Source organism: Orcinus orca, chromosome 18 (assembly GCF_937001465.1).
Source record: "Orcinus orca chromosome 18, mOrcOrc1.1, whole genome shotgun sequence".
Classification (NCBI taxonomy): Eukaryota; Metazoa; Chordata; class Mammalia; order Artiodactyla; family Delphinidae; genus Orcinus; species Orcinus orca.
The window spans coordinates 69,793,265-69,807,168 of NC_064576.1; the positions used below are offsets into that span (position 1 = coordinate 69,793,265).

At 37.9% G+C, this 13,904-nt stretch overlaps 2 protein-coding genes and 1 non-coding gene across 7 annotated transcripts in view; 2 read left to right on the forward strand and 1 right to left on the reverse strand.

Annotated features, from left to right (window-relative positions):
• N4BP2L1 (NEDD4 binding protein 2 like 1) overlaps nucleotides 1–13,904 on the forward strand; it is a 35,156-nt gene that overhangs the window by 9,472 nt on the left and 11,780 nt on the right. For 2 of the 5 annotated variants that reach the window (XM_033410087.2, XM_033410086.2), the window contains exons 2-4: nucleotides 8,452–8,579; nucleotides 10,995–11,063; nucleotides 12,064–12,114. In XM_033410087.2, the coding sequence (XP_033265978.1) occupies nucleotides 8,452–8,579; nucleotides 10,995–11,063; nucleotides 12,064–12,107 (241 nt within the window). In that variant the 3' untranslated portion in view covers nucleotides 12,108–12,114. Of the gene's footprint in view, nucleotides 1–8,451; nucleotides 8,580–8,888; nucleotides 8,978–10,868; nucleotides 10,946–10,994; nucleotides 11,064–12,063; nucleotides 13,528–13,904 lie in introns of those variants that run through there. The other 3 variants (XM_004282203.4, XM_033410085.2, XM_004282202.4) reach the window with 3 other exon arrangements.
• LOC117197624 (small nucleolar RNA SNORA16B/SNORA16A family) lies at nucleotides 169–300 on the forward strand. Its single transcript, XR_004478343.1, has one exon. It is a non-coding gene; the product is annotated as a small nucleolar RNA SNORA16B/SNORA16A family (small nucleolar RNA).
• Nucleotides 12,149–13,904, reverse strand: part of BRCA2 (BRCA2 DNA repair associated) — a 57,318-nt gene continuing 55,562 nt past the window's right edge. Inside the window, exon 28 of the mRNA XM_049701099.1 lies at nucleotides 12,149–12,285. The gene's annotated coding sequence lies outside the window, so the exon portion shown is untranslated. The remainder of the gene's footprint in view (nucleotides 12,286–13,904) is intronic.

The window sequence follows — 13,904 nt, forward strand, 5'->3', positions numbered from 1 at the left end:
CGATACCGGGGACACGGGTTCGAGCCCCGGTCCGGGAAGATACCACATGCCGCGGAGTGGCTGGGCCCGTGAGCCATGGCCGCTGAGCCTGCGCATCCGGAGCCTGTGCTCCTCAACGGGAGAGGCCACAACAGTGAGAGGCCTGCGTACCGCAAAAAAAAAAAAAAAAAAAACTATCAAAGATACAGCTGTTTTCCCATTTAAACAGCAGTCAAAAAAGAGCCCAGAGTGACAGTTTTCCTGTCTGGCCACTGTTCTGTTGTCTGTAACTGCTTTATGACATTTTGGGAAAACACAGCTAAAAACAAGTTAGTGCTGAGGTGGGTGTGCTTCTGATTCCTTCTCCTCTTCAGAGCATGGCTGAGTTGAAAACATAAAACATAGCCTGTGGCATTGCTGGATTCTCTGGAAGGGTGCTGTTCGCATTCAAGATACTGAAAGGAATTTCTCCTAGAAACTGCAGTGGAGCCACACTGGCACATGAGGGCTAACTGTTAGTCTGGTTTTGGATCTCATAAACATGCCCTACTTTGGAGGTGTGAGGAGTGAGGGCAAGAGTGAGCGTAGGACAGCCTGGGAACTCTTCACTGGAGTCCCCTTAGCCACTGTGGCTTTACGGTATCCATGGTGCTGGTGATGGTTGAGCTCCGTCTCTCCAAGGGCAGGGCTCAGCCTTGGCATGGTGGTTGGCAGCACCGAGAAGGGCAGGCCACACAGGGCTTCAGGGGAGACTAGCCTGAGATGTTTACAGACATGTCTCCCTCCCCATTCTCCTCAGGTTGTTGGGTCACTGAATCTGTTTCCTGCCTCCCAGCTTAAAGTCCTTGAGAATTCCAGTAACATCTAGAGGGAGTGCTGGAATCTAAGAATTCTCTCTCCCAGTCCTCTTTGGGGGTAAATCTGAAGTTTGGGTAAAATTCTCAACATGTAAAGATGAGTAAATAGAAATTCTCCTCACACAGTTTGGGACCCTATACAAAGTTTACATAATTAAGACAACAGAGCCTAACATTCAAGAACCGTTCATACAGTTACCAAATATTTATTATCTCTCATGTACCTGGCATTCTTCTAGATGCTTAGAATAGAACGGTGAACAAAAGAAACAAAAATCCCTGCCTTCATGGAACATATATTCTATCAGAAAAATTTTTTTCTGAAGGAAGGAAGGAAATTTTAAATAACATCTGCTCTGCTCTGTTCTTTCAAAAAACAAACAAAAAGGATTTAATAGCTATTCCACTTGGAGTATATACCCTCAGGAGACATTGTACATATGCACAAGGAGATTGGCACAGTGATGTTCACGAAAAGTTGTTCATGATAGAGAAAATTGCAAACAACCTCAATGTCACTAGAGAAAAGGATAAATGTGGTTTGTTTATTTTATAGCACTCAATCACAGTGGTTTAGTGTATAGCTCTGAGGCCAGAAGCCTGGGTTTTAATCCAGCTGTACCACTCTCTGGTCTTTTTTTTTTCCGCCAGCTTTATTGAGGTGTAATTAACACATTGTGTAAGTTTAAGGTGTACAATATATTGATTTGATACATTTCTTTATTGAAAAGTGGTTACTACCGGACTTACCTGGTGGCGCAGTGGTTAAGAATCCACCTGCCAATACAGGGGACACAGGTTCGAGCCCTGGTCTGGGAAGATCCCACGTGCCGCAGAGCAACTAAGCCCGTGCACCGCAGCTACTGAGCCTGCACTCTAGAGCCCGCGAGGCACAACTATGGAAGCCCGTGCACCTAGAGCCCATGCTCCGCAACAAGAGAAGCCACCGCAATGAAGAGTAGCCCCCGTTCGCAGCAACTAGAGAAAGCCTGCGCACAGCAACGAAGACCCAACACAGCCAAAAATAAATGAATAAATTAATTTTTTTTTAAAAAAGAAAAATGGTTACCACTGTTGTTAGCCAACGCCTCCATTGTGCCACATAATTACCATTCTTTTTTTGTGATGAGAATATTTAAGATCTACTCTTTCAGCTACTTTCAAGTGTATAATAACAGTATTAACTATAACCACCATGCTGTACATTAGATCCCCAGAATTTTTTTTTTTTTTTTTTTTTTTTGCGGTATGCGGGCCTCTCACTGTTGTGGCCTCTCCCGTTGTGGAGCACAGGTTCCGGACGCGCAGGCTCAGCGGCCATGGCTCACGGGCCCAGCTGCTCCGCGGCATGTGGGATCCTCCCAGACCCGGGCATGAACCCGTGTCCCCTGCATCGGCAGGCGGACTCTCAACCACTGCGCCACCAGGGAAGCTCCCGATCCCCAGAATTTATTCATCTGATAATTGGAAGTTTGTACTCTTTGAGCAACATTTCCCCATTTCCCACACCTTCAGCCCCTGGTAACCACCACTATACTGTCTTTCTATGAGTTCAAGTTTTTTAGATTCCACATATAAGTGAGATCATACAGTATTTATCTTTCTCTGATTTATTTCACTACATAATGCCATTAAGGTTCATCCATGTTGTCACAAATGGCAGGATTTCCTTCTTTCTCATGGCAGAATAATATTCCATTGTATATATTTACCACATTTATCCATTTGTCCATTGATAGACACTTAGGTTGTTTTCATATCTTGGCTATTGTGAATAATGGTTCAGTGAACATGGGAGTGCAGATAACTCTTCAAGATCCTGTTTTCATTTTCTTTGGGTATATAACTAAAAGTGGGATTACTGGATTTTATGGTAGTTCTATTTTTAATTTTTTGAGAAACCTCCATTCTGTTTTCCACAGTGGCTGCACTAATTTACATTCCTTCTAACTGTGCATAAGGTTTTCCGTTTCTCCACGTCCTCATCAACACTTTTAATCTCTTGTCTTCCTGATGACAGCCATTCTAACAGGTGTGAGGTGACAGCTCATTGTGGTTTTGATTTGCGTTTCCCTGATGGTTAATGATGTTGAGCACCTTTTTACGTACCTGTTTGCCATTTGTATGTCTTCTTTGGAAAAATGTCTATTCAGATCCTCTGCCCATTTTTAAATTGGATTGTTTGGTTTTTGCTAATGAGTTATATGAGTTATTTATATATTTTGGATATTAATCCCTTATCAGATATATGATTTAGAAATATTTTCTTCCTTTTGGTAGATTGCCTTTTTATTTTGTTGATTGTTTCCTTTGCTGTATAGAAGCTTTTCAGTTTGATGTAGTCTTATTAATTTTTGCTTTTATTGCTTTTGCTTTTTGGTGTAATATCCAAAAAATCATTGCCAAGACCAATGTCAAGGAGATTTTCCCCTATGCTTTCTTCTAGGAGTTTTATGGTTCAGGTCTTATGTTTAAGTCTTTACTCCATTTCAAGTTTTTGTGAGCGGTTTAAGATAGGGGTCCATTTCCATTCTGTCTTAACCACTGCCACATACTAAACTAAAATTTTAGACGGACTGGGTAGTAAAATGTAATAGAACATGGATGAATATTTACATAATCTTGGGTTGGGAAAGACTTGTAAATGTATTACCAAAGACAGAAAGTAGAAAATAAAAGATGGGTACATGTGACTAAGAAAACTTCTAATAACTGAGACTTGTATGTTAGAGTTCATTATAAACAAAATTAAAAAGAAATTGATGTACTTAAGAATTTTACATATTCAAAAAGAAAGCCATAAACCTCCCAATAAGGAGGTTTTATTAGGACATGAAAATGCAGTTCACAAAAGAATATCTCTAAATGACCAGCACGCATAAGAAAAAGTATTTAAACTTGCTGGTAATCAAAGAAGTTGGGGCCAAACTAAATACCTAACCCCACAGAGCATTGGTTAAGTAAATTATGGTACATCCATATGAATAACTATGTCATAATCATTAAAAATAATGGCACAAAGTCATATTTCATGAGGTAGGAAATAATTGCTGTGGAAATAAGTTTGGTGAAAATAAGTTGGTATTCGCTACATTATGTTTCTGTTTTTATATAACAAAATATCAGATGAGAGAAAAAAAAATTCTGTCCCCTGGAAAAAGGATCAAAATATTAACAATTATTTTTAAGTGGGGGAATATAGGAACCTCTCCTATTTTGCCGTTTTCTCTTTCAAAATATTTTGCCTTGAATATGTATTACTTTGCTAATAAGAAAGGAAAAGTTGTACTTTTAAGGTTGGTGTAGACAAAGACACAGGAACCAGCTTGAAGGGGTACCTGCTGGTCAGATTTGGGGCCATTTGCTCATCATAAAGAATAATGATGGTAAGCATTATCAAAAGGGGACAGGGAAAGAGAGCTCTTCCTTACTAGACAATGCCACCTAGTAAATATAGAAGAAATTACATGGGGTAATCAGTATTTGCAATTCCCAATGTAATAACTGATTTGGCAGTGATCGGCAATGAATGTAAAGATCGTTGAGGGAAAGGTTGTTGGGGAACAGGATGTTACGTGGAGTCTCGTGTTTCACACCCCCTGCCCACCAGCATTACGTAGTATTACAAGGGAAGCAGTGCACCTTTACAGTGGAGAGATCTAGCTGACAGCACCTTTTAGCCAAGTGGTCAAACTTAGCACAATGGTACAAATGGTCATTATGTGCAATCAGAAGTACACAAACATCACCTCTGTACGTTCCTTCTAAAAATGTTTAACCTGGATCTAATTATGAGGAAACAATCATGCAAACCCAGAATGTGGGGCAGTCTCAAGCCAACCGACTAGACTTTTCAAAAAGGGAAACCAAAGAAGGCATGACAGTTCTAGATTAAAAGACACCAAAGAGACATAATAACCAAATGCAGTACTTGAACCTATGAAAGATATTATTGGTACCATGAAGGAAATTTTAAAATTTTAAAATAAAAAAATCTATTAACATTAGCTATTATAAATAGCTATAATGTAAAATTACAATGTAAATTAATACACTTATAATTTATTTATAGTATATATTTATAATATTTGGTATAATTTATAATTATAATAAAGTAATGTAAATTAATGTTATTTTTAAGATGTGATATAATTATGTAGGAGAATGTTCTTATTTATAGAAGATACTTGACAAAGCATTTAGGAACAAAGTATCATGATGTCTGCAACTTACTTTTAAATGGTACATCAAAAATACATATGCGAGAGATGTAAAATAAATGAGGCAAAATGTTAACAACTGTAGGTGAAGGGTAAGGAGAGTTCATAGTATTATTCCTTCAACTCATTTCTATAGGTTTGAACCTTTTCTACATATAAAAGGTTGGGGGGGGGAAGTTCAGGTGGCAATAAAAAGGAGAGGGCAAGTATGGAATAAATGAGACAAGGGACGTGGCAGCCCAGTACAGTGTATGGATCTTGTTTAGCTCTTGATTCACACAAACCAATTATAGTAATATGTTTATGAGAAAATCAGGGAAATCTGAACGCTGATGCGGTATTTGCTGAAATGAAGTATGAAGCAGATGGAACAAAACTGGCCATATGATGATAATTGTTAAAGCTGGACAATGGGTACGTGGGGAATGATTATATTATTCTGCCTACTTTTGCATGTTGGAAAATTTCCCTAATAAAAAGTTAGGGGTACAACTCAAAATTACATACTAATGTTGGACTTTTGTCAGCGAGTGGGGAGTAACTAATAGACATCTAAATATATTCCCATGGTTCTCTATTATTAAATAAAAGAATGATGTAAGTTGTGAAATCAAGATTAGAGCCTTGAGTTTCTCTTCACAGTAGTGCTTTCAAGTGAATTTGGGGGGAGCTGTGGAGGTGAAAATTATGTGGATGTAATTGTCTTTCTATTTTTTTCCCTTTTATTTTCATTCTCTCAATTTCCCTAATGCATGAGGCTCCTGACCACCATAAAGCAAGCTAGAGCTGGGGCATTATCCTCATCACTTCTGAAGCTGATGGAATGGTATTTATTGCTTCCACTTAAGTTTGAGACTCTCAGGATTGTCTATTTAATCAGTTTTTCATTTAGCTAGGAGAGCTTTTATTGTCTTGCATATTCAAGATGTACCATGACTGCCAGTGCTAATTTAACATTCAGGTGAAGATAAAACAAGTTTTCGAAGGAATGATCATTCAGTAAGATCATGAAGACCGCTTTTTCTTCCTCCCTTGCCCACACATTCCATCCGAGTTGTAAAGGTGAAAAATACTCATATTTTTGCCTTCCTGTTTGTTAGGAGGACCATGTAGGCTACAGTGGAAAACATGAGTAGATACAGCTATGTCTATGAAAAGAAAAACTCAACTCTGAAGATGGCAAAACAAAACCTATAAGTGGCAGACTTAATAGGAGAACAAATGAAACCAGATTTAGAAGGGATATCAAAAAAAAAAGTCCTGGAACTAATATCCAGAGTTGCTTAACATAGTACACAAAAGATAAGGAAAATAAGTTACACAGTATTATTTAAACTCTGAATGAAGCTTTCATGATTTAGACTAGATAATATTGATGAAAATAATTTAAAAACTGTAAAGCATTTACAAATATAAAATACACACACCTGAAAATGCAGTTAGTGTTGCCCTTAGATTTTCTTCTAAGGTGTCTTTATAATAATTGTTCTCATGGAGGTAAAGTTTGGATCTATGATTTGGGCTTTTCAGTTTGAGTGTCTTTAAAATCAAAAAGACATTTACAAGGAAACTATGCGAATTTGTTTCATCAGATCTTTATACTTTTCTTTCATATCAGTTTCTGTATCTGTGGTAGATTTAAAATGGCCACATTTTCTTCACCATCTCTCCCATTATGTACACACTCCAATGTACTTTACTATGATGGCATGTAAACAGTCTTAGTTGGAAAATTTGACTTCATTTGTTTTCATTATTAATAAAATAACATACCTCACATTTGTAAAGTGCCTTACCTCTTGGAAAATGTTTTCCCATACCTAATCTCATTTGAGCCTTACTAGAAGCTCTGTTTAATAGGTAGTGATTATTATACAAGTTTTCAGTCAGGAAAACAGAAGCTTAGAGAGAGAGATCACATGACTGAGTAGTCAAGAATTGAACCCAAGTGTTTCAACCCAAGCGCTTCGTTATCTGTGGTTTCAGTGCCTTGCGTTCTTTCCTGATTAAAGAGAATTCTTCTTGATGGGGAAGAACAAACAGTTGAATAGTTCTGTTTTCTCTTTACATTTCCTGCCCTTGTCACCCTCCAACATTTTTTTCCTCCAACTTTTAAATATCTTTTTATTCTGAGCATGGCCATTTTGTTATGTACTCTATTTGCCTGGTGAATTTGTTTGATGTTAGAATTATGCTGGTGAGTGCTGCAGGGAGAAGAGAAATAAACATACATTCATTGTGTCAGGTGCTGCGCGAGGCGCTTCCTCAAGTTATTAAGTCATCATCCTAACTTAGCGAGATAGGTGACATTATCCACAGTTTTTACAGATGAAGAAAAGAGGCTCAGAGATTTACCCAGTTACCTATCTAGCATAATAGCCATCTTCTCCCCAGAAAAGTCTGAATAAGGATTTCTAGTGGGAACATCTTCTCTGTGAAGTTTTGTGTTTTTTTTGTTTTTGTTTTTGTTTTTTGCGGTACGCGAGCCTCTCACCGCTGTGGCCTCCCCCGTCGCGGAGCACAGGCTCCGGACGCGCAGGCCCAGCAGCCATGGCCAACGGGCCCAACCGCCCCGCGGCACGTGGGATACCCCCGGACCGGGGCACGAACCTGCGTCCCCCGCATCAGCAGGCGGACTCCCAACCACTGCGCCACCAGGGAAGCCCTGTGAAGTTTTTTTTGTGCAGAATTTAATGGGTTTTTTTGCTTTAAAGGGGGAACTCCATGATGGTTTTTCTTTTTTCTGTGATATTTTCATATTTAGAGAGAGTGATAGAGGTTTAGGAAGGCATGGGGAATGTTGGAATCTGCCTCTTTTCTTCTCCTGCTGTGGCTTTAAAATTCGGTTTAGGTCACTGCTAAAATGTTACCTAATAGAGGTAGCACACACATCACGTCACTTTAATCTACATTTCATACCTCAGCAAGAACCAATATCTCAGATGGGTCCTTATGGAGAACAGCTCTCCAAGGCGAGGGGACCCAGGACAGGTGAGGGGATGCAGGAAGGGGCTGCAGCATGAGGGTGTGGGCAGTGGTGCATCACAGAGGAATGGCAGTAAGGGCTGTGCCCACAAGGAATGACTCTTGTCACACCCGCAGCGTAGCCTCCACAGGTTCATCTGGAGTCACTCCTGGTTGCTGCAAAAGTCAGTGGTGGTGACCAGCACTTCCTAGTTTCAAGAGATGGGCACCACCCACAGTCCCGTCAGCCTTCTCCTTCCCCCTACGAAAGAGTGATACCTTCTAGAGAGAACAAGCGTCTCATGTTTTTGATATTCAACAACTCAAACCTGGTGGTCTCATAAACTGCTAAATGTTGGAGATGGAAGGAAATGATTTATATTATGAAAATGCATGGTCATAAAATAATCTCTTATTTCCCCACTTTCCAGACAATTGCAACACGACTTTCCCAGGGCCCTGATTTTCAGCACGGATGATTTTTTCTTCAGGGAAGATGGTGCCTATGAATTCAATCCTGACTTCCTGGAGGAAGCTCATGAATGGAACCAGAAAAGAGGTGACAAATTCCTTTCCACACCCCTGGTAAATCCTGTTGTGCACATAGATTGTAGATACTGCAAAATGGAAAAGGTTTATGGAAGGAGCTTAATCTAAAGTTCTGCCATTTTTTCCCCCAAACAGAATGCCAGAGTGTAACCTCCCTAGATTCCAGGAAAAATAAAAGTATTGATAGTGGGTTCTGAAATAGGTGGTATTAAAGTTGTATAATGAGCACATCCTGTAATAAAAATAACAAAATATGGAGTACGCTCACCCTTCTCTGATTGTTGCTTGTTGTTCACTGTTATATAACATTGTGTTGCAGCAAGAAAAGCAATGAGGAATGGCATATCCCCCATTATTATTGATAATACCAACCTCCACGCCTGGGAAATGAAGCCCTATGCAGTCATGGTAGGAAGAAGTATCATTGTGAATTTTCAGTTATGGACATTTTGTGAGAAAGTTGAAACATTTGTTCTTTCTTCTTTTTCTGATCTTCCACGATCTCATATTCATTAATAGTTGTTCTCTCAGGGAGCAGGTAAAGAGGTTTTAGTGTTTCTCTGCTGTTCAATGGCTGAAATTTACTGAGATGCTAATACCACCTCAGGGTACATTTTTAAAATAGTCCTTGGTCTGAATTCTTGACAGCATTTCTGTCTTGATTGTTTTCCTAAGGGAAGGCATACATAGGAGCATCTGCTGAAACCTGCCAAGAAATGTTGGACTAGATGATGCCACCAGCAGAGTTGTAGATGATGTTCATAGCACACACTTCTGTCTTTGCCACGCTGGGGACTTCAGTACTATGTAGTGCTGCTGCATGGAAGTTCTAGGGCAATGAAATTTTTAGTTTAAAAACAGATTAACACTGTAACCCTATTAAGATATTAGAATACAAATATAAATACACATATAAAGGTAACAACTCAGCTGCCTACTGTCAGAACAACAGATGAATAAAGCAATATGCACATTTTTCTTTATTTTTGAAATATGTCTGATCTGTTTTAAGACATATTTCATCTTTTGTGCTAATAAGTTTTCATTCCTTACTGAGTGTAGAAAACAGAAAAGATCCAGAAACATACAGGGGCAGGATGAAGACAGCTGAGTATTCTCCCTACTTGGCTAATTGTAAAGTGAATATCTCTATAACTGGGCTCATGGCAGTCTATTTTTAAGCCTCTTTTTACATTTCGGGCAAAGTAGCTTACATACAGGTATGCTTGTCTCTAACTGTACTTTCATCAGTTTTATTTAGGCCCAGACTGTGGGACTTTGGTGAATGTAGGAAAAATTAGCATCAACTTTGTGGTTACTTCAGTTCACGGATCGAGCATCCACTTGGGAGAGAAATGAATAGGGACATGAAGAGTCACGTTAATTAAGGCACAACTCAGAACCAAGAGTCGGGTTAACTGAGAGTGGCTTAAGGGAAGTCATTTTACTTTTTATTTTCTAATTTCTAGACATGCACAATCTTTTCCAGACATCCACAGCTATTAGTAGGACCCAGAAATTAAATATTTTCCACCTATGATATCTGATATCCTTCCCAAATTAGAAGTGTCCATCTAAAGAATGCAGAGGAAAGCTGCTTACTTAGTTCTTTTCATTTTGTATTTTATAACACAATAAAAAAATAGTGATAATAGAAAGTTCAGTTTGAGATTTAAAAAAAGTAGTGGTCAATTTATGAATGTAAACAATGTTTGATGTTTCTAATGGAAATGGTAATAATTTTCTAAACTCAAGGAAATGGGGCACAGTGAATTGAGCCAAACTATATTGCATAGCAGGGAGAGCTACTTTTGGAGGGAAGAATATGTAAAGGTTGTGGAAACCACTTTTGTTTCCCAAGCTCTGTGCCTATGGCACTCTCACTTTCTAAACCAAGGTATGAGGAATAGGTCAAGGCATTTGACAGCAGTGAGTCTATGATAGTCACATAGGGACTTTGAGAAGCCATTGGAGTTCATTCCTCATTCCTGTGGACAGGGCATTTAAAAGTAGTTCAGCTGTCTATTTTTGAAATGTTCAAAACAAAGAACCTTTGTAATTTTCCGTCATGGTAAATAGAATTATTCACAGTTTATCATTGGGAACCGTAATATAATCTGAGAGTGGCTATGTATGGAAATGTACCAACTGTATTTGTTAACATAAACTAAGGCATTGGATTAGTGGTTAAACAAAAGGAATTTTAGGAAAGATTTATAGTAAATGTTAAATGGCAGCATAAACATTCCCAAACATACGTACCATGTCTTCAATGTTTTATGTACTTTTGAAAAATCAGGCACTTGAAAATAACTATGAAGTTATATTCCGAGAACCTGACACTCGCTGGAAATTCAACGTTCAAGAGTTAGCAAGGTACTTCTTTGTTTTTCTAGTTCCTCATTGTGTATCCTGCTATTTTCAGGTATATCAGACCGAACAAAAGAATCTTTTCAGGCTGGAAATGGACATGGTAGTTTTCAGGCCAGAAATGGTAATTCTTGGAAATTGATAACTTTGGAATTATTAATGTGAAAGACTTTAGTTTGGGGTCAGTTTTCTAATATAATGCTAAATGCTAAATCTTGGCTTGGACTTGGTCCTTGAAAAGGACACATTTAACATTCTGCTAAAATGCTTCATTAATGAACATTTAAAAGCACTTTCCTCTGCATGGGATTGCACTTGTGAGTGATGTTTTTGCACTTAGGCTAAACAGATCTTTAGATGTTGAACAGTCTGTGGTTCATTTATGGTCTAGATGCTGCTTCTAGTTTGTAAAGCAGTAAATGTCCAAATAATACTAACTTGTTGACTGAATGCATGGGTTCTGATATTCATTATCTGTGCTATTTGATAACGTCAGTGATTTAAAGTAACCAGTGAGATCAGAATTTACTTTTTAGGAATAAGTCTAGTTCATCTTATGGTTATAAGCAGATAGTGTTTCCAGAGGGATCTGTGGACCACCCCCATCAGAATCACCTGAGTAGTTGTTAAAGTCCTAGTTCATGGACCCCATTCCATAGATGGAATCTCTGGTAATTACATTTCAAACTACATCCCCAATTGATTCTCATGCCCACTAGAATTGAAGAATATTGTTTTTATAAGGATCTAGAAGTATCTAGGACTGATATAATTGATTATAGATATATGCATGACAAATTGGCAAATACATAATAAAAAGATCTCACGGTGCTTTTTTATGTTTTGAAGCACAGAATTGAGATTTCCAGAAACAAAGCACTTTTGAAGCTTTAGCTCTTTGCTAGCCTCAGGGTAGTTTGGGAGTGTGCAGGGCAGCAGGAAAAACAGGAGTTGAGCCTGAAAGATAACGGCTTAACACGATGTTTTTCTTTTGTCAGAGGTCCATCCTGAGAATAGGGAGCGCATATCTATGTAATAATATAGGACTTGTAAAATACAAGAATTTATATCATTTTGATATGCTGCCTTAACTAACCAGTTTCATTTTTTTTTTCCCCACGCAGAAGAAACATTCATGGAGTCCCAAGAGAGAAAATACACCGAATGAAAGAACGGTATGAACATGATGTTACCTTTTACAGTGTGCTGCATGCCGAAAAACCAAGCAGAGCGAACAGAAACCAGGACAGGAACAATGCATCTCCTTCCGACGGTGCAGGGTACTGGAACACCTGCGCAGAGTTCCCAAACCGGAGGGCTCATGGCGGCTTCACTAATGAGAGCTCCTTTAACAGAAGGGGTGGTTGTCACCATGGGTATTAGAGATCTCTCTTACAGGCATTCAAAATTTTCCTAAATCAGTTTTTACTGCAATTTTTGGTATTTATTCTTCGTTCAGTTGTAGTCAGAGCTCTAATTCCACTGTAAATAGTCAAACCTGAAAGTTTTTTAGCAGAAGTCATTAACATTCCTCTTCAACAGGCATTTGTTAAAGTGATCCTATATGCATGGTCTGATGCTGAGAATTCTGCCGATTTGATTAAACAAAGTCCCTTTCTCTAGAGACAGAATTACTTTGAAACCTGAGAACATACTCAAGAACATAATCAGCCCCATAGGCTCATTAATGAACTAAAGTGTTTATAATATAAAGCTTCAGAACCACTTTCTCTGAAGTAATCTATTTTTTCAGGAAATTCATCTCCATCAGGAAAGTTGGAAAGGTGAGGGAGAAGTAGGAGGCAGGAAAAATTTTAGTGCCATTGCTACTTTGATCATCCATGTATCCAAAAATGTGAGATGTGTGGCTATAATGATGATATTGATTTTCCTTTAAAATGAATATGCCAGAAAGTACACACCTAAGGGAATATTGTCCTTCAAAGCAGACACCTTGGGAAAGTATTCCTTTATTTTAGCAATGTATCATTGTTAGAAGTGTCTGTTAAAATCTTTCTTAATAGCTATACAAGCCACTTAGGAAAATCAGTATCATTATTTAAAGTCATATCTTGTGTTTTAACTACCACTTTATTGAACAGGGTTAAACCTGAATAACTTTTGGCTGTTGAGCTAATAGTGTAAATAAAACAAGCCTGCCTTTATAAAACAATAATTTTTAAGAGGAATAATTAAGCAGTTTTTAAAATTATGCCTATAAACATGTCTAATCGGTTGGCAGCTCCAAAGTTTTGGGAGTACAAGGAATGAAGCATCCCAGGCTGTAGATTATATGGAGTTATGGAAAAGTCATGCTCGCCTTAAGAGGAGCAATCTCAGTGTTTTATGTGGTATTAAGACGAAGTTCTACCACAACTCTTATACTAATAGTGAATTTATGAATCCAAATTAAATCTTAAAAGGTTGAAATCAGATTAATTTGGTGTGAGACCACAGATAAGACCATGTAGGATGTATGCTTTATTTCTTGTTGGCCAACAGCTTCTTTCTGATGTTTTGTGAAGTATTAAGTGTTCTATATAATGGTGCTTTTACGGTTATTAAAAATTATATATGGTATTGCTTTATATGGATTTGTCATTGAATCTAATATTTTTTTGGTTTAAGAACATAAAAAACTTAATTACAGAAATTCCACAGAATTTTACCATATTGAGAACGAATTTTTCTATATTATAACCTTATTTACCAGTCTTCTTTAATGAATAGGAGACATAAAGGTAAAGACAAAAGCAACCTTATATTTTACTATTATTTGATCTCTACACATTAGAAAGACTATATTACTTTCATATTCCATTTCTAGTACATTGAAATCTAGTGAACATCTTGACGACTACCAGCAATGTAACTAATTTTTTCTTCATTAACATTTTAAAAATTGGTGTCTCCTTTGAGTAGCGAAGTTTGGTCAACAAAACTAAAATTTAGTAAATCTGAATGA